Below are 20,297 nucleotides of genomic sequence, written 5' to 3' on the forward strand. Positions count from 1 at the left end.
CACACATGGTGGGCCCAAGGGTATCAGATGAAAACCAACATATCAACACTGCTGGGTGTGATGGGACATTCAAAGGAGAGTGACCTGGGGTCCATCATTAAAGAGCAGTTCCACCTAAAGGCTCACACAGTCCTGGTGACCTGCAAATTTTCAGCAACTCCCTCTGTAAGAATGATTCAGCCCCACCAAGTAGAGACAATCTGGTTGTAATTTCACTAAAGAATTCAAACTCTTGAGGCCAGGGGTGTTTGAAGGCCCACTCAATGGTCTCCTGAGGGCACCCAAGAGGGTAAGGAGATCTGGAAACAACGGCACGAGCCTGATTATCTCTACCAACTGGCTGTCAGTCCTGGCTCATGTCTGGGAGGCAAAAGGGCATGGTAGGGAACATGGCAAACTGAACCCACATGCTCGCCATGTGAACAGAGCTGCCACCACTGCAGCCAAGCAGGAATAGCAACACAAGCTTTCCACAAGACCCAGCATTTCAGAGTAGCCAGGGATCTAAAATGTTATGTGAGGACTTCCCTGGTGGCGCAGTGGTTAAGAATCTGCCTGCCAATGCAGGGGACACGGGATCGAGCCCTGATCCAGGAAGATCCCACATGCCGCGGAGCAGCTAAGCCCATGCGCCACAACTACTGAGCCTGCGCTCTAGAGCCTGCAAGCCACAACTACTGAAGCCTACGCACCACAACTACTGAAGCCCGCGAGCCTAGAGCCCGTGTTCCGCAACGAGAAGCCACTGCAATGAGAAGCCCACGCACCACAATGAAGAGTAGACCCCGCTCGCCACAACTACAGAAAGCCCGCGCGCAGCACCGAAGACCCAATGCAGCCAAAAATAAATAAATAAATAAAATGTTATGTGAAATCTCAATCTCATTCTCAAACATGAGTGGTTCCAGATCTGTAAAACACCTCGGGCCACTTTGAGACAGCTGGTGTGGCTCTCACAGTCCCTAATGATCCTAAGATTATTTTCTACACTGAATTTCCGGGACATCCCCCACAGCAAAGACCCTTCCCACAACCTTGTTACTCATAAGCCCAGTGTTCTCAGCCCCCACTCTCAGTCCACACAACTGAGTCCAGCACACCATTTTAAGATGCTCTGAATTCATTGGAGAGGTAAGTATTGATTTGTTTTTATGTTATTTCTACATTCTGACAGAAGAAGACTTTAATCATTTCAGATGATTCAAACTGGGTTATTTTCCGAAACTTCTGTGTATCTCTTAACAGTGATATAAAAACTCGCAGTCTTCCACCAGAGAGATAAATTCAGGGACTGGCAAATAGATCCCACCATAGTTCTCCTGGTTCCCCCTTCTCTCCTTGCTGTCTTAGTCAGTTTGGGGTGCTAGAACAAGAATACCATAGACTAGGTGACTTAAACAAACATGTATTCCTTACAGTTCTAGAGGGTTACGCTTCAAGATCAGGGTGCCAGCATGTCAGGTTCTGGTGAGAACCCTCTTCCTGGTTCCCTCATATGGTGGGATGAGTGGGGGGAAGGAAGGGTGGGAGAGAGGTGGGCGGGGGAGGAAGAGGGAGAGAGGAAGCAAGCTCTCTCCTGTCTCTTCTTACAAGGGCACTAATCCCATTATGAGGGTTCCACCCCCATGACCTAATAACCTTCCAAAAGCCCTGCCTCCAAATACCATCACATTTGGGATTTAGGGTTTCAACATATGAATTTTATAGGAACAAAAACATTCAACATTCAGTTCATAGCACATGCCAAAAAAATCTGTGAGTGTATGTGTGTGTATGTTTTTGTCTCTGTCTGCTTCTCTCTGTATCTCTCTCTCTCTCTCTCTCTCTCTCTCTCTCTCTCTCTCTCTCTCTCTCTCACACACACACACACACACACACAGAAAGCAGATGTACACACAAGATGGAGGGTCAAAAGGTACCGGGAAGGTATTTGATCAGTGCACCTACTGTGTGCATAAAATGTATGATGAGGGGGTCTTTATACATGAGGGGGTTCTGGCAATGTGCCAGTGTGGCCTTTTGTTGTTATATATTTGTAACTCATTTGAGCCCCTACTCTGTGCCAATAAATACATTCACCATTTATTTAATCCTAGTGATGCTAGTGGCTCTGTTAGCTTCTCCGAGGAAACTACAAGCAGAACAGCACTTGGAAATGGGCTTCAGGAAAGGAATGTGGCCAACGGAAGATGCACAGAGGACACTCACTCGTGACAAAGGATGTAGGCCTCAAAAATAGTTTGCGTCGGACTTCCCTGGTGGCACAGTGGTTAAGAATCCACCTGCCAATGCACGGGACACGGGTTTGAGCCCTGGTCCGGGAAGATCCCACATGTCGCAGAGCAACCAAGCCCGTTCGCCACAACTACTGAGCCTGCGCTCTAGAGCCCATGAGCCACAACTACTGAGCCCACATGCCGCAACTACGGAAACCCACACACCTAGAGCCCGTGCTCCACAACAAGAGAAGCCACCGCAATGAGAAGCCCGCGCACCGCAATGAAGACCCAACATAGCCGTAAATAAATAAATAAATAAATTTTAAAAAAAATAGTTTGCTTTTGTGATTATTTAGACATGTGAACCCCAAGAACCACAAAGTATGAGAAAACAAAGTCCCATCTTCAGCAAGTTCGCCAGCTCTGACAATTTAATACTTTTAAAATCTATCCACAGGCATGAGATGGGCAAAAACGCAGTCATATAATACAGCAGAGACTAATCATTATCTCCCAGTATCGCCTTCCTCCTTTTAGAAATGGAACGCTTCCCTCCCTCCATGGTAGACGTAATAATGCCTCCCCCCCCAATATGCCCACATTTTAATTCCCAGAACCTGTGAGTATGTGACCTAACCTGGCAAAAGGGACTATGCAGATGCGATTAAGTTGAGGCTCTTGAGATGAGGAGATTATCCTGGATTACCTGGGTGAGCCCAGTGTAATCACAAGGGTCTTTAAAAGATGGAAGAGGGAGGCTGAAGAGCCAGAAAAGGAGACATGATGACAGAGGCAGAGGACACCAAATGTTGGGCAGAATAGGAGCAGCAGAAATGTTTACACTCTGGGAACACACATTGTGAAAACCAATTAGGTATTCTCTTCTAAAGCTCACATCCTCTCTCCTTCAATGAATATAGCATTCTCTCCTTCATTCATTAGTTTATTCGTCCACTCCGTGGTTGGAAACATGCTGGTACAACCACTCTGGAAATAAAGCAACTTGCAACCCAGCAAAATCACTCCTTGTCATACACCTTTCAAAAACGTATTTCACACGGGCACCTGGAGACATTGACCAGCATGGTGATAGGACGTCCATTCATAGTAGCAAAAATGGGAAGCAATGCAAAAGTCCATCACCAGGAGAAAGGAAAAAGACACAATGGCACATTCAAACAATGGAAGATCAGACAGGGAAAAGAAATGAAGTATAAAACGAGAGACAGCAAGTCACAAGTCTCTGTGCAGTTTGGATGCCGGTTATATAAAACTAAAACCAAGCAAAACCAGACAATACGTTTTTAGGAGATACATATGGAAATGATCAAACTATTTCTTAAAAAGAAGGGAAAGATGATTTTTTAAAAGGCTCCTGATGCTTGTCTCCTCTAGAGAAGGCAGGAGGAGAGGACGGAGCCAGACCACATGTTGAGGGATGGGTGCATGAGTACGTATTTTATACTGATGCTTCACGCTGTCCACACGACATGTGGTCTGTGTGCATCAAATATCCGATCAGCTTTCAAAACCGGTTCTAATGCACAGCACCCCCGTGAAAAGGTCTCAGAGAGCACTGTGTGAAGGAAGGATTCTCACATTGGTTCGAATAGAGAAGAGACGAGAGAACCAAGTGAACTCAAAAGACTGCACCACAGCATGTGTTCCTTGCCGCCTCGTCAGCAACAATGGCATCACTGAAACATGTCATCGTGTCTCTTATTAGTGTTAATTTGAGTTTTATTGGGTTAATTTATCCTTAATTTGTGAATCTGTTACAGGTTTATACTTCCAAATGAGCTAAAAGCAAAAGGAGTCTGTATCTAGTTAAGTACCTATTTTTCATGAAGCATCATTATTGAAAAGTTTAAGGTAATTAAAAAAGAATGAAATTCTGACACACGCTACAACATGAATGAACCTTGAAGACACCACACTAGGTGAAAAAAGCCAGACACAAAAGCACAAACACTGTATGAGTCCACTTAAATGAGGTCCCTGGAGTAGTCAAGCTCATAGAGACAGAAAGGAGAATGCTGGTTGCCAAGGACTGGGGGGAGAGGCAAACGGGGAGTTGCTGTTTAAGGGATACGGAGTCTCTGCTTTGCCAGATGGAAAGAGTTCTGTGGATGGATGGTGGTGATGGCTGTACAACAATGTGAATGTACTTTATGCCACTGAACTGTCCACTTAAAAATGGTTAAGATGGTAAATTTTATGTTCCATATATGTTACCACAATAAAAAAAAAGAGTTCAGTGGTAAATTTTCTGTTATGTATATTTTACTGCAATTAATAAATAAATAAAAGCTAATAAACATTTTTTAAAGTTCAAGGCAAAAGAGGGCTTCTTGGTAAATACTTCCCTGGTGAAGGGAACTTCAGCCTTACTCATTTGAGAAAGCCTGTTCTCTTTGGTTTCTCTAGACCTGCAGTGAGGAGGGAGTTTCAGAGACACTGACTAGCAACTGTTATCTCAGAGAGTTGTCTTCTAACTTGATGTGTGTTCCTCAAATGGATATCTTTCCTTCTTTGGGGAGGAACAAAACTTGTTCAAACAAACACCCTTTGGTTTAACTGCTTATTTCATCATGTGGTTCGTGAAATGATCCCATCACAATCTCCCACCCGATTAGGGAAATGAAAGTTACCGAAAATGTGTCATTGAGGGGAACTTCAGATATCTCCGAGTCCCTCTGGTTATCAGATCTCACACCTAACAGGCGCTCAATAAAGACTTGTAGGATCTAACTGAATTCCAATGTACAGCAGTACTGAATCAAGTGTCTTGTCTGTCCTGCCAGTGCAGGCCAGTTATGCTCATAATTTGAAACTGAAACAAAGGGAGAAAGGATACGGTACCCTTTAGCTACCAAGGTTTCCTAACACGTGTTATTATAAAGTTTAGAACTTTCAGAGACACTTGGCCTTGAAAGGGCATCATAAATATTCAGCTCTTTTTTGGCCAGGTACACGAGCAGGTTTGACATGCGCATGGTGGTTGAGGAACGAATGCTTTACACAGTGCTGTGCATTAACAAAACTGATGCGTCAAGAAGGCAGGCTTCGAGATGGTTCTCCCAGCCTGGATCCTGGGGTTCTAGCCACCCTTATCTGATGCCCTTTGAAGCCAAAAGCCCGATTTTTTCAGGGGAGTGTATGACAATGACACAAAGCTAAGCTAGGAAATCACAGGACGGTTATTACAGCCACGACCTTTCCCTCGTCAGCATGGGAGTTGCACCCATATCCCAGCCAAACGTGAAGTTCCATTGAGGACACAGGGCCTTTGGGACACAATTCTCCCTGTGGTTCTGGGAAACAAAATCCCTTTAAAATGCCAGTCAGGGTGTGAAGTGGAAGGAGGGAGGGAGGGAAGGGGGAAAGAAAGAGAAGAGAAGGAACCAAGTCCTTGAGGGTTTTACCTTTCACTGTGTATTCCCTATTCTCATGCCTGAGCACTGAACCAGGATTAATCATCTCAAAATGGCGTGAAGAATACGAACGCGTTGTGGAATAGGAAAGCCCCACCAGCAGTCTCCTTCAGAGACGTCTCCCTCTCTCCCCTCTCTCCCTGTCTCTGTCACACACACACACACACACACACACACACACACACACACACACACAGCATAGAAGGGATGATAAGCCATATGAGCAGAGTTTCTTGAACTAAAACTGAAAGCAAACACAGGAATGGCAAGTACCCTGCCAATGCACATGTAATGACTCTCATGGATTTACCATCATAATCATCAGCATGGGCCATTCCAGTCATTTGGAGGCTATGGAAACAAAGAATGGATGTGGAATGTCACCCTGTGTACAACCTGATTTCCTTAAAGAATAAAAAGGAAAATAGTGTCCATGCCATCCTTACTTATAATATCAAGATTATGGAAGCAACCTAAATACTCAAATGGCAGGGAAATGGTTACATAAGTTAAGATTCAGGAACTCACATATTCAGCTACTACAAACACTAGCTTTGGAGATGACTATGAAGTAAAAAACAAAAAACAAAAAACAAAAAAATCCCAGGATGTACAATTATATATACTACATATATTAATATTATCCATATATTATATTATCTTCAAGCATATAGTAAAAAGTCTAAAAAGACACACACCAAAATAAAATGAAAGTGGTTGTATTGGGGTACTGTATGAGCGCTCGATTTAAATTCTCCTGCTTCCAGACTCCTCTGACTTGCTAGGGCTCTTAGGCATCAACATGGCCACCACCATGACCTCCCCTTAATACTCTGCCGTGTGGCTGGGACCAGAAGACATTATTTAAAGAAGATTTTATTGAATCTAGAGGGTAACAGGAAGGGAAGAACTAGGCATACAGCAAAAAATAATAATAATAAATTTTCCTGCTTCCTATTTTCTAAACTCTATTATAGAATCACTATATATTTATAACAAAATTTTTTTTCAGGGTTAGAGAATATTGGAACTAGAATAAGACACACCCATCCGAGAATCTGCCCCTCCCCTCGGTCAGGGATGGAGCCCTCTACACCATGGTAGAAGAGGTTATCCTTTAAGACAACCGCCCTCAATGGCGGGGAGCTGGTCACCCGGTCCCTGATGGGGGGGCAGAAGCCCTTCCCGCACATCCTCATGTGGCCATCTTGACCTTAGACTGCACTGAATACACGAGCTTCACCCAGCTCCACCAGCGCAAAGGAGGTGGTGCTATCAGCTGAAGATGCTGAGGCAGGGGCAGTACCATGTGGGCAGGGCTTAGAGGGAGAAATGGGAGGGCTGTGAGACACGGGGGATTTCAGGAGAGAAAGGGGCTTGAGGGAGAGAGTGTTGGCAGAGGGGGGCAAGAGACCACAAAGAGGGAAGGGGGGTGTTCAAGGGAGAGAGCTGGGGGAGGGAGAGATGGGGGAGAGGAGAGAAGAGAGAGGGTTTGAGGGAAAGAAAGAGGGGGGGAGAGAGGGGGAGTTCGGGGACAGAGGGGGACGGGGAGGTGGAGGGGTGGGAAGAGAGGGAGGAGAAAGAGGAGGAAGAGGAGGGACTTAGTAGGAAGGGGGAGGAGCAAGCAGGGGGGTGAGGAGGGGAGAAGGTGTGGACAGAGGGACCTGGAGGAGAAGGGGGACAGACACGGGGATGGGAGAGGAGGGGTGGGGAGGAGGTGGGGGAGGGTATGAGAAAGAGAGAATGAAGGAAAGGGGGGAGGGGCAAAAAAGGGGGGCCGAAGGGAAGTGGAGAGAGAAAGAGCAGGAGGGAGGGTCAGGCATGGGTGGGGGGACAGTGAGGGGAGAGAGAAGGTTGGAGGGAAGAGAAAGTTGGGGAGAGATGGAAAGTGGGGGTACAGAGAAGGTGTGGGGAGGGGTGGGGGAGGGGGCAGAGAGAGGGTGAGGGGGAGAGAGGAGAAAAAGAGAAGAGAGAAGGCGGGAGGGTGGAGAGAGCAGACAGCGGACACAGCAGCCACAGTCCCCTGCCCCCTTCACCGCCATCACCCGGCTCCAGCAGTTAACTCACCAGGCCAGGCGGTGGCTGTTTTTCACAATGTCTTCATCTTTTCCTCCATTTAAAAACCCATAGGTTCCCTAAAAGAGCCAGACAATGTCACAAATGCACCCTGCCCCCTGTCACAAATTCATCGACCCCTCTAAGTGCCCCCAAAGTCACATCCACACTTTTTTAAGTGTTGCCAACTCAAAAGGAGAAACCAAGTTCAGTCACACAACTCAGGGTCTCAAAGGGTAAAAACAGCCATTACTCACTCGGAAGCATATCGTGCCCGGCAAGGCCAGGAGCCACCCCTCCAGGGAGCCCTGTGACTGGGACTCCAAAGGTGGCCGGGTCATCCTTGAAGGCTCTAGCAACACCTCACACCGATCGCCCCTTTGTCAAGAGAAAGCCAGGAAAAATGGGCACAGGGCACCTTCAGGTACGTTGGCTTATGGCTTTCAAGCATCCGCATGTATAGTACCTGCCCCAGGAGTGGCCCCCAGACATCCCCATCCCCGAGAGACAGGGCTGCATTCTGGTCAGGACTGTCCCAGCACCTAGCATTCACCTGGCACCGAAGAGGCCCTCCTTAAACACTGACACAGGACTGGAAGCGGGCAGTCCCTCGCCTCACAGATGTGGGATAATAGCAGCCACTTGTGTGTCTCCAGGGGGCGACACCCTCCATGGGGCTCGGAGTCACCCTAATGGGAATCTGGAACTGGGATCGAATCAAGTCACTCTGAACACGAGGTTGGAACTGTGGCACGTGCCCCGTGAATGACTGCACAAAGAAAGGGGACAGGGGCAGGGAGGAGAGATGGCAGAAGGGCCCACCGGGCAGCTGGCCCATCCCTGGTTCTGGGACTCCTTGGGGCCTTTGGGCTGCACGAGAGGCCCCTGTGGTCCCAGAATAAACCCCTTTTTTCAGGTTAGCAGGCTCTGCTTGGCTTCCTCACTTGAAGAAAGTCCTTACTACACACACGACATCAAAGTGGGAAGACACCTCCTAACTCAGTTCAGAAGTGAGGTCGAGATCGTGTAAGATCCAGGATCAAGTTTCTACCAGTTCAGAACCCAGCTCAGTTGAGATCAGGAGTGCACAGCAGAATTTCCTGGAGAACGCTTCCACAATCCACCTGTCTCCCCATCAAAGTCGGATGGGGAGAACCCAGGCACAGGGTTCCGATGCACATCCCCAGGGGAAAAGATCACCAGCTAGAAAGTCCTCCCATCGTCAATTAATCAAGAAGTGGGGGGTGGGGAGGATAACAGAAATACCTATCTGCTGGTATAGGCACCACGTCTCCCTGGAAGAATTCACGAAATATCAACAGTATATGAGGAGGGTCACTGGGTAGCCGGAGGACTGGGATGGGAAGGAGACTTTTTAGTAATCACTGTTCACCTTGTGAATGTTGAGTCATGGGGATGTATAACCTATTCTAAAAACTAACTCTAAAAAACAATTTAAACACTTCTCCGGCAAGCAGCTGCAGTGTCTCTGCCCAACAAACATGAAACAGGGCAAACTGCAGCCCCTTTCAAATTGTTTCTTCAATTGGTGATACACCTACCTGCCTTCTCCCCTCTCGACCCCCCACCCAAAGCTAATTACTTTCATTTCATTCCTTTCCCGACAAAGGTAGCAATTAAGCCAAAAAAAAAAAAAAAAGTCACTGTCAATTAACAAACACGTTGTCCAACCTGCCTTAGGTACCACTGATGAGCTAACTGACAGACGTATTTGGGTTGGCACCTCTGTGCTCCATCTAATACTTTATTGAGAACAAAGGGCCACTGAGAAATCACTGGTTAAATGGTGAAAACTGTCCCATTTTGTTCAAGTTGTCAAGAGGTTTTTTTTTTAATTTTTTGTGTTTTTAATGATCAAAATAGGAGAAAGGCAAAGCCTGTTTACAAAGTTATTCAGGACCAGTGAATTTCGCAAGTGAGCACGGAAACTACTCAAGCAGAAGGTAGCCAAAGGTAGCATCCAGAAGGGTCTGGCACAGAAGATGCGGATCCACGGAGAAGCTGGCTGTGGGGCGGGGAAAGCGAAGCCAGAGCAGACTTTCCCAGCTCTCATCCAAAACAAGGTTCAAGCACCTCCTTCTAGCCCCAGGCACAAAAATGAGAACTAGCTGGAATAATTAGAGAGGACACTAAACTAATTAAAGACTTTTCACACAGGGAGTGGGTGTGCAATGGATAAAACTGGTGCAGCCCCAGAGGACCAGACCTAGAACTGGGCCCCAAGTCTTCCAAGTCTAGAAGAGTCCAGAAAAATCCAGCAAAAACACAAGGGCTGATGTTTGAACACTGACTGGTAGGAAGCTGAAGTTTAAAGAGCTGGTATTTTCAACTGTTTATACGTGCTGCACTTGGGTGCTTAAGGACTTAGATTTGTTATGCAAAATGAGTAATTAATCAGCACTAAAATATTTATAGTATTTAATCCAAGACACTGAGGAAGAACCAGCAGCATGAATTGAATAGCACTTCATCTTGCTGCTCTGTCCCCTGCGCCTGGGGACAGACCAGACTCCTGCAGTGGCCCCACCACTTCCCGGGCCACTGCAAGGAAATAAGCTGAGGCCTTTACTGGGCTTTTCTTGCCAACTGAACACCATTCAGGAAGGACAAATATCCCAGGATTTTGTTGTTGTTGTTGTTATCAGTGTTTTTTCCTCCTGAACCTAACTGTAAGCATAGTTTACCAGTGAGGTAAGGTCCACGAGCTCCATTTGGCTTTGTTTAAGTGTCCCCTAATGTACAGGACTGCCTGTAAGATATTTACCCATAAAAGAACAATCAAGTTGAAAACCAAGCACTCATCATCAACCAGTTGCCGGTGTAACTTTGCCAGCTGAAGGAACAGAAGCAAAGAAACGTGGCACTCCATCAAGTCTCCACGTCCACGTGTGGATTCCAGAGACCAGTTTGGCACCGCAGTCTTTTCTCCCACATTTGAAATTTTCTTAATGGAGCCCAGTAACTGCCAAGGAAGTTGCCCAAGCAACTAACTCACAAGTGCTTCAGGATGTAGAAAGAAAATCAGAACTCCCCCACAGGATGAAAGGGATGGAACCAAGGGAGCTGCGTGGAGGGACGGAGCAAAAATGAAGTACCCCCGCAAAGGAAACATCAGCAAAAACCATTAAAAAACAACAAAACCATACTTTCTCTTTTCCTGTATTCCTTTGGAATCTTAACTGGGATCCTTGGGCTTCTACCATGTGTTCCCCAAAATGGCTAAGTGGTCCAGGAACCCCTCCAGGGGACACGGATCCTAACCTTCCAGTTAGAAACTCACAGGGAGGGGTGATGAAAAAGTTTTCGAAATAGATAGTGGCGCTGGTTGCACAACACTGTGAATGTACGTCATGCCACTAAGCTGTGCACTTAAAAATGGTTAGAATGGCAAATTCTGTTATGTATGTTTTACCATAATTTTAAAAATGAACGTGGGGAAGATCCCACATGCAGCAGAGCAACTAAGCCCGTGCACCACAACTACTTAGCCTGCGCTCTAGAGCCCGCAAGCCACAACTACTGAGTCCACATGCTGCAACTACTGAAGCCCGCCTAGAGCCCGTGCTCTGCAACAAGAGAAGCCACCGCAATGAGCAGCCCACACACCGCAACGAAGAGTAGCCCCCGCTCGCCACAACTAGAGAAAAGCCCACGTGCAGCAACGAAGACCCAACGCAGCCAAAAATAAATAAATAGATAAATTTTTAAAAATAAAAATGAATGTGATATATAAAAAAACATTGAATTGCACACTTTAGATGGGTGAACTGTATGATATCTGAGTAATATCTCAAAAAAGCTGTTTAAAAAAACTTACCAGGGAAACAGGCTGTAGAAAGTGCCTCACTGGAGGGAAGCAGGAGCCTGATATTTATTGAGCACCTATACAGGTGGCTGGTTCTCTCATATTGAAACGGAGCTGGGTTCTGCAGCTGGGGGCTCGTGTCACTTTGCCTCTCTGAGTCTCAGTTCCATCATCTGATGGTGTGGGCCATGACTGCCAAGGGCCCTACCAGCATTTTGGTTCCAGGGATCCGTGTGTGGGCGGCAAAAGGACACATCATCTGTCACCCAGCATATAAGCACATCCCACTAGGAAGGCAAAACATCAGGGGAGCCACACATGGAAGAAGCAAGTTCAACAACTTCACGACCCAGGTATGGACAGAAGGGGGTCAAGAGCTGTATTAAGACACTTTCTACTCAAAGGACAAAACGGTGATGGTGAAGAAGTACCAAAGAGTCCTGCTCTCCAGTGACTTCTTGGTTCATTCATAAAACAAAGGCTGTGGCCACAGGGGAAAACCTTATGTTCCAGAGCAGCTGAGGATGAAGGGAGGAAACGATGCTTTGACCATCTGTGTAACGCCCAAAGCAGGCTTCCCCAGCACTCGGGGCCGGATAACCGTGGTGGGGCTACCTGTGCCTTGCAGGATGTGGAGCAGCGTCCCTGGCCTCTGCCCACCAGATGCCAGTAGGCTGCCCTTTCCCCACCAGCTGCCACCTCCAGACGCTGCCAAATGTCCCCCTGGGAGGGGGGGGAGCAGAATTGCCCCTGGTTGAGAATCACTGCCAGAGAGAATTTGCTATCTTAAACTTGCAGCTCTTTGTTGAAGCCATGTGACACATGTGGCACTACCCTTCTCACCCACTGCAGTGCAGGCCACCGTGAACTGTCAGCAAACAGACCTTGTCATCACGCTCTGCCTGGGGGATTTTGCAGAAGTGCACACACACTCCTGGCAGCCAACAGCCTCAGAGAATTTCAAATAGCAACTGTACTTGGGTGAAAGGGTTATTCATTAATTCATTCATTCATTAACATATGGCACTTAACCGTATGCCAGGCAAGGAGCCAGGGCAATGTAGTTGAGGACACCCAGTCAGAGACGAACAGACTTAATACAAGACGAAGTGTTGTACAGAAACCTTTGGAGCAGGCCTCAAAAGATGAATAAGGGGTGTGGTAGGCTGAATAATACTCCCCCGCAAAATGTCCACGTACTAGTCCCCAGAACCTGTGAATATGCTACCTTCCATGGCAAAAGGGACTTTGCAGATGTGATTAAGGGTCTTCAGATGGGGAGGGTGTCCTGGATTACCCGGGTGGGCCCAGTATAATACAACAGTCCTTATAAAATGAAGGCAGGACTGTCAGAGTAAGAGAGAAGGAGATGTGAGGACAGAAGCAGAGGTTAGAGTGATGAGGCCACAAGCCAAGGAATGCAGGCTGCCTTTAGAAGCTGGAAAAGGCAAGGAAACGATTTCTCCCCTGGAGCCTCCAGAAGGAAACACATCCCTGCCAACACTTTGATATCATCCCAGTAAAACGCATTTTAGATTCTCTGACTCCCAGAAGTGTAAGATTATAAAATTATGTTGTTTTAAGCCACTGGGTTTGTAGTCATTTATTAAAGCAGGAAGAGGAAACTAATACACGGACACTACAAGGCAGAGAAGACAGTGAAATCCATTCCCCATCAAGAGAATGACATGGGAGAGGCTCAGAGGCCTGAAAAAGCATGGAACAGAAAAAGGCAAGGGTGACTGCTCAGCTTCATGAAACCTTTGCTAAGGCATTCAGGATGGAAAGTACCTGCAGAACAGTAAAGGCATGGTGTCAATTCCAGAAACATTTGGGACTTGACTGTCCTTTGGAAGGGGCTGAGATAGGGGGAGGGGGAAGGAAGAAGAGGCAAGGCAATGAGCAGAATACCGATGGAAATGACAGGAAAGGTGGTAATACCCTCAAGGACATGGGGAATAAATGAGTCAAGATGGGTGTTATGGAGGAGAAATGCTGAGCTCAGTTTGCAGCAGGCTCCGTTTGAGATGTCTAGGACACACCTGGGGGAAGTTAGCTAGAAGGTGAAGAATAATAATGAACTCAACCAATCTTAATTTTAGGCTTACCATGAGCCAGGCACAGGGACACAATGACCAAACAAATACAGCTCATGCCCTCCTTAAACGTGGAAGAGAAAGGCAGAAAAATCAGTATCAGAGTGATACACTGAGAGAGACTTGACTGGCCCATTGCTGGCTTGGGAGGTGGAAGGAAGCCATGAGCCAAGCAATGTGGGCAGACTCTAGAAACTGGAAAAAAACAGAAAAGGGGTTCTCCCCTAGGCCTCCAGAAGGAAGGCAGTCCTGCCAACATCTAGATCTTAGCTTGATGAAGCCTTGTTGGACTCTGAACTCCAGAACTTCAAGATAATAAACCTGTGGTGTTTTAGGCACCAAGTTTGTGGTAATTTGTTACAGCAGCAATTGGAAGCTAATACAGGCAACCAGGTATAGAAAATCACAAACAAATATCAAAAACCCTCATAATGCTAATAATATATTTTTAATGCCCCTTGTAAAGATGATGGAGGGGAAAAAAGGGATGATGGGAAAGACCTGTGTGATACTCCAAGTGACTAACACCGAGATGGGCCAGCTAGTGTCACTAATGCCCAGGTGCTGGAGGTGGTCTGGCTTGGACTGGATTCGTGGATGAATCAACACTGAACTGTTCTAGTAACTCCAGGAGAGGTTTGTTCTGAACTAGGAGCACATTTTTCTCCTTCTCTGAGGTCTTATGTCACTTATAACGGCATCTTATTTTACGACCAGAGTGCCCGTGTACCCGCGCCCTCTGGACCTCAGCTTTCTCCTCTGCAAGGCAATGAGGTTCTACACTTGACCTTGACCATGCATCAGAACCCTCTGGAGGGCTCATGAATACACAGATTTCTGGGCTCCACCCTCACAGTTCCTCACTCAGTGGGTAGAACTGGGGCCAGAGAACTGGTATCTCTAACAGGATCTGGGGAGGCTGAAGCAGCTGACCAGGGGACCGCATTCTGAGAACCACAGCATTAGAGGCCCTCCTTCTCTCACACCGAAAGGATTCCAGTACTTTGCTGCCCTGCATCTTTCCCATTAAGGGCCGTGCTGCTTCTTGGTTCTCAGCAGCTTGTTCTGTTCCTCTGGATCTATCCCGGGTAGAGCGTGTGAGTTGTCCGTTCTCTGAATGCTGAACAACAGTCCCCAGACTGGAGCTGGCCGATGTTAAGGAAGCCACCCCCGAATATACCTAGACAGCCACTCTCCCCACCCCACCACCTCCTACTCGCTGCCCCCACTCATCACGTACTTGACAAGACCACTCCGTAATCATGTCAGAACATGGACAAAGCAGGAACTTGTCCAAACCACCAAAGTCACCCACCCAACGTCCCGGGGTCCTGGCTCCTAGAAGAGACTGCTGCTTCTTCACCAATCCCAGCCTTTGTCTGGTCTTCCCCGCTTCTCGGGTGAGATGACTAAGACTCCTGATCAGGACTCACCCCTGCTTCCTGACAGCATCCAATCCAGAGCGACGCCCGGCTTCCTTAAACGCTCCCCAAAGCACCAGACACAGGCCCCACTGCTACGTGTGGTCCTTCCTGACCCCCTCTCGCTGTGATGCCCCGCGGGTCCCCATGGTACACGGCTGTTCCACTGCAGGTGCTCCTGAGGAGGGCGGGCAGATGGAGGGCAGTGATGGCTCCTAGCCAACTTGCACATTTCAACTCAAACACAGTCTCCTCAAAGACACTGTCCTTACCCCTCTGCAGCCTAAGTCAGATCCCCCCTCTCTAATGTCCTTTCAGGAGACCTAGCTGGGTTTATAATTACACATCGTTGTAAGTATTGCACTCAAGCCTACCTCTCCCACTAGACTGAGAAGCCCAAGCCGGCAGGTCTGTGTGTGCTGTGCGCCTGCCGCTAGCACAACACTGGGCACAAAGCAGGAGGTCAATAAATATCGGACGGATAGATGGATAAATGGATGAATACTGACCACTGTGTGCAACCGACTTTAAAACAATTACAGGGACTTCCCTGGTGGTGCAGTGGTTAAGAATCCGCCTGCCAATGCAGGGGACACGGGTTCGAGCCCTGGTCCGGGAAGATCCCACATGCCACGGAGCAACTAAGCCCATGCACCACAACTACTGAGCCTGCGCTCTACAGCCCGCAAGCCACAACTACTGAGCCCGTGTGCCACAACTACTGAAGCCCACGCGCCTAGAGCCCATGCTCTGCAACAAGAGAAGCCACCACAATGAGAAGCCCGCGCACTGCAACGAAGAGTAGGCCCCGCTCGCCGCAACTAGAGAAAGCCCGCTCGCAGCAACGAAGACCCAACACAGCCAAAAATAAATAAATAAATATATTAAAAACAACAACAACAACAATTACAAATACGAAGGTTAATCAGAGAATGTCAGTAACACAAAAAGAACTGAAGCCGTCCGAGAAGAAACAAGCAAGGTCTGTGCAACCAGGAGGGTAGCAAGGCTTTGCCCCAGCCATGATGGATGGAAGGGGGTAAAGTAAAGGTCATGATTGATAAAGGTGGAGTCTTTTCTTCCATTTCTAACTGGAGCCTGTTTGTGGAGGCAAACATGTTATACTCATTTTAGCTTTAGCTGATTTAGCATAAAGCAGTCTAGCACCACCAATACGATACAGTGCTAACGACAGTCCAAACTTTGTTGTTACTCTGGAATTCTTTAAATGGAAATCCTTCGCTGGGCTTGCAGATCCTCCACGACTCACAAATTTCAGTGGTAATAATATTTGTGCAGTTGTAATTACAAGACCCTTTCCCTGCATCTGGCACTGAAGGCATCTCCCCGCAAACTCAGATGGCACATTCTGACTGGACTTTTGTAAGAGGCCATTTCACAGCTAACTGGCTTCATTTCAGTGTTAGGGATTTGATGCTTTGCAGTTGTTTTTCAGATCAAAGACTATGTAATACAGCTTTACTGTGTTATCCATCAGGGGAAAAATCCTTATCAGACCCGGTAAGAATGGAAGTATATCAAACTGATAAACTGGACAAATCTTCTGAAAACCAAAGAGATATGGGAGACTGGGGAAGGGGGGGTGTGCCTGTGTGTACACACACACCTGCTTCAGAAACAGCACTGTTAGGCGTCTCCACTGGAAGACATACAGAATAAATTGTTAAATACCTGTACTTCATCACAAGTACACTCCTGAAGATGCTTAAGAAAACAGCACGTGATCTTTAGCCCCCAAACTACTACCAGCATCTCAAATCCCACTCTAAACATTTTAATGAACTAAATGACAGCATCCATTTTACTCTTAGCGCCTCAAAGTATTAACACCTGAAATAAATGAAAATCACTTTTGGTGCCCCCCCCCCTTTGTAATGGTTACAGTAAAAAAGATTAAGCCTGAAAGGACTATAAACTGCAGAAGCACTTTCTAATTTTCCTAGGAGGTTCTTGATAATGAAAACAGTTCAGACTTGAATGATAAACAGGTCTGTTTCTTCTTAAACAGAACTCCGTCCTCTCCCCACTGAGATACAGAAAACAGAGTCCAGCCATGGGAGAAGACATTTGGATCTAACATCTTTTTTTTGTGTGTGCAATCCTTTAGGTGACCCACCCAAAATGAAAGGTGATCAAAACAGCATTTTTGGTTACCTCAGGAGAAACCAATCTGTTGTGAAAGTAATGGGTGATGTTTAAAGTATATACTTTGTTAATGAACTAAATCATCTTATTAGGTGCCAAAGCAAAACAAGAGTGCCAAGCTAAGTGTTTTGCCTTCCACAGAGTAGGAGGGTTTCCTACCTCCTCATTCATTCACTCATTCATTCATTGATTCAATAAATATTTATTTAGGGTCTGCTCTGTGCCATGTACCAAAGAAAACAGTGATGAGCAAAACAGTGCAACATAGCAATGTCCCCATGGTCATGGAGCTTACAGTAGGAGACAGAAATGTTAAACTCAAATAAATATGTAATACTGCCAATTTTTTTTAAGGAGAAAGGGTAACAGAAAGGAACTGATTTAGACTGGGAGTGGTGCAGGGATCAGAAAAGGGCACTGAGAAAAAAGTGACATTGAAGTTGAGAGGCCGTCAGATCGTCACCACTTTGGAAAAGGAAAACCATTTATGGCAAATGACCACAAATGGGATTTGAACTTTGCCTGTCAACAGCTGACAGGGTTAGACCTCCCCCCTTCCAGTGCATCTGTCTTCACGAGCCTCCCAAGACTGCTGGCTGATCACTGTCTGACTCGCCTACGTAAATCCTATGACCTGAACACAGAAAGGTCTCACTTCATTATGATTTACTATAATCTACAGTCTTCCTATGCTTGGCCTAGAAACACCCTAAAGTAATCTGCCAGAGGCATGAAAACAGACTGGCTGCCAGCAAGAATATTACCTGGGTGAGCCAAACATTAGCCCTGGCAATCTCAAGTCCATTGCCCAATAAAGTGCCAGGTCCTCTGGGCAACGTGGCTCCAATACTCCTGGGTCTATACCAGATGGAACCCAGGGGGCCTAACAGTTAGTTGCCTACTTGGAACTGATCTTCGACCAATAAATCAAGGACTAAATCACCGTTTCCAGTTCCCCAAGCCTGCAGACTTAGAGGATGTGGGAAGTGGCCTTTGAGCATCACCGAGCGGCGAGCTTGCCAGGCTGGAGGAATGCAGGCTGGCAGAGAGGGGGTCAGGGCTGGGAGGAAGAGGGATGCTAAGGGAGGCGGGTCAGGCGCTCCAGACCCGAGGACCGCACGCCAGGCCGGGTACTGGGGCGTTTCCCGCCCCCCCACCACGTCATCCCCCCGCAAAGGCACCCGGCCCCCGGCCGCCCCGAGACCCCGCGATTCCGGCTTCCCCTGCGGCGAGGCCAGGTGGGCACAGCAAGCCCTGCGCAGGGCCGGAGCCCACCAGCTCCCGGTACCTGCGTCCCCAACGCAGAGAAAGGCGCGCCGGGGGCGAAAAAATGGCCAAAACTCTCCCCGCCCACCCGAAAAGCCAACCACACCCCCCGCATCCCTCAGCCCCAGCCGCCCCGGGCCGGCCCCCGCGATCCTCCGCCCAGGCCCCCGCGGGGTTCCCTCGGCGCCGCGCGGGCTCGGCAGGGACGCGGGCGCGAGTGGGAGTGAATGGGGGGTGCGCGACGCAGGCAGGGTGCCCACCGCGGTGTCACCCGCTGGGGCCCTGCTCCCGGGGCGCCCTCCTCGGCTCCGCGGTCCCGGGACAGGCGCGCCGCCCCCAGGCTGAGGTGGGCACCCGGGCGCCCCCCACTCACCCATTGGCGTCGAGCCGGGCCGGGCCGCCGAGGCAGCGTGAAAGTTAGCGGAGGCGGACGCGGGGGTCGGGGCGCCGGGACCCGGGCGCGGGAATCGGGAAGCCGGGATGTGGGCGCGGGGATAGGGACGCGGCGGCGTCTGGGCCGGCTTCTTCCTCAGTAGCGGCGGCCGCGGCGGCTCAGCGCCGCCCGCTGCTGCCTCTGCTGCTGCTGCCGCTGCTGGCCCGGGGCGACTCCTGCTGCTGCTGCATCGCGGCCCGCTGCGCCCGGCTGCGCCGGGTTTCCTGCTCCCCGCTAGTGGAAATTGCGAAAAAAAAAAAAGCGCCGCCCAGCCCAGCGCCCGGCAGCCGCGGCCGCGCCGCCCGCTCTCCCCTCCTCCTCCTCGTCGTCGCCGCCGTCGCCGCCGCCGCCGCGATGCTCCTGCGGCTCCGCCTGCCGGGGACGCGCGGCCGCCGGGGCGGGGGCGGGGCCTGAGGGGCGGGCCCTTCGAGGGGCGGGGCCTTCGGGGGCGGGGCTGGCGCCCGGGGCGTCCCTGTGACTGCTGCGCTCCGGCGCCCCCCTTGCCGCCCAGTGGGGAGGGGCCCAGCTCCGCGAGGCCGCCCCCCACCCTCGGCGGCTCGCCTAACGCCCCGGGAAATGCCGCGAGACTCCTCGAGACCAGAGGAGGGGAGGGAGGGGAGGGAGGGTCGGGGGGGAGGGCGCGTCTGAGTGTAGTGGCACGTGGGAAAGGAGATGGAAGGAGTCGACCCCGAGGGTGCGACGTGAGGTGGAGGACAGGCTGGGGGAGGGGAGACCATGGGAAGGTGAGGGGTCGAACACCTGCTGAGTGATAACAGGTAACCCTGGGGTGTCGAGGCAACCCAGAAGAAGGCTTCACAGAGGGGGCTGTTGGGAAGGAGAAGGGGTTCATCCCATGGAGGGAGAGAAACGCTATTTCCCTTCAGTGCAGCGTGGGAACGGCAGGCCAGGTGCGAGTTCGGCTTGTAGGAGGTGGTGGGATGGAGTTGCAGAAAGAGAAGCGAAGCCGGTGGGCTGCATCGCCCCACACCGACCCTCATAGGGACCCCTAACCCCGCACGCCAATGCCTGGGTCAGGTGGGTTTCATTGCTCAGCAATGTTCCCAGGCTCTCATGTTCCCAGGAATCCACTGAGGCAGTTCCTCCCCAACAGGAATCATTGTGCCATATTGACCCCCAGACCTGGGCCGGCTACCCTTGAGTGGGCACTAAAATGAAAACGGAATTTGTGGTAATTCACAGGTAACTCACAAGCTCCTTTTGGGGTCCATTCACTACCACACCTTTCACCATACTCTGACAGCCACCACATTCATTTACCGTCTCGTTATTTCCTTTTCCCTTTCCACCATCTGGTGGTAGGAAGAGATAGTGAAATAGATGGGAGACATTCAGGAAGAGAGAAAATAAAGACAATAAAGAA

General features: G+C 49.1%; 1 protein-coding gene across 4 annotated transcripts in view; it reads right to left on the bottom strand.

Annotated features, from left to right (window-relative positions):
- SH3KBP1 (SH3 domain containing kinase binding protein 1) overlaps window positions 1-19,263 on the bottom strand; it is a 337,377-nt gene extending 318,114 nt beyond the window's left edge. For 3 of the 4 annotated variants that reach the window (XM_082375635.1, XM_082375631.1, XM_082375632.1), the window contains exon 1: window positions 18,857-18,990. In XM_082375635.1, coding sequence (XP_082231761.1) covers window positions 18,857-18,860 — 4 coding nt within the window. In that variant the 5' untranslated portion in view covers window positions 18,861-18,990. Of the gene's footprint in view, window positions 1-18,856 lie in introns of all 4 variants that reach the window. The other variant, XM_082375630.1, reaches the window with a different exon arrangement.
- Window positions 19,264-20,297: the final 1,034 nt, after the last annotated feature.

The sequence above is a fragment of the Balaenoptera borealis genome, assembly GCF_965194805.1.
Source record: "Balaenoptera borealis genome assembly, chromosome: X".
Classification (NCBI taxonomy): Eukaryota; Metazoa; Chordata; class Mammalia; order Artiodactyla; family Balaenopteridae; genus Balaenoptera; species Balaenoptera borealis.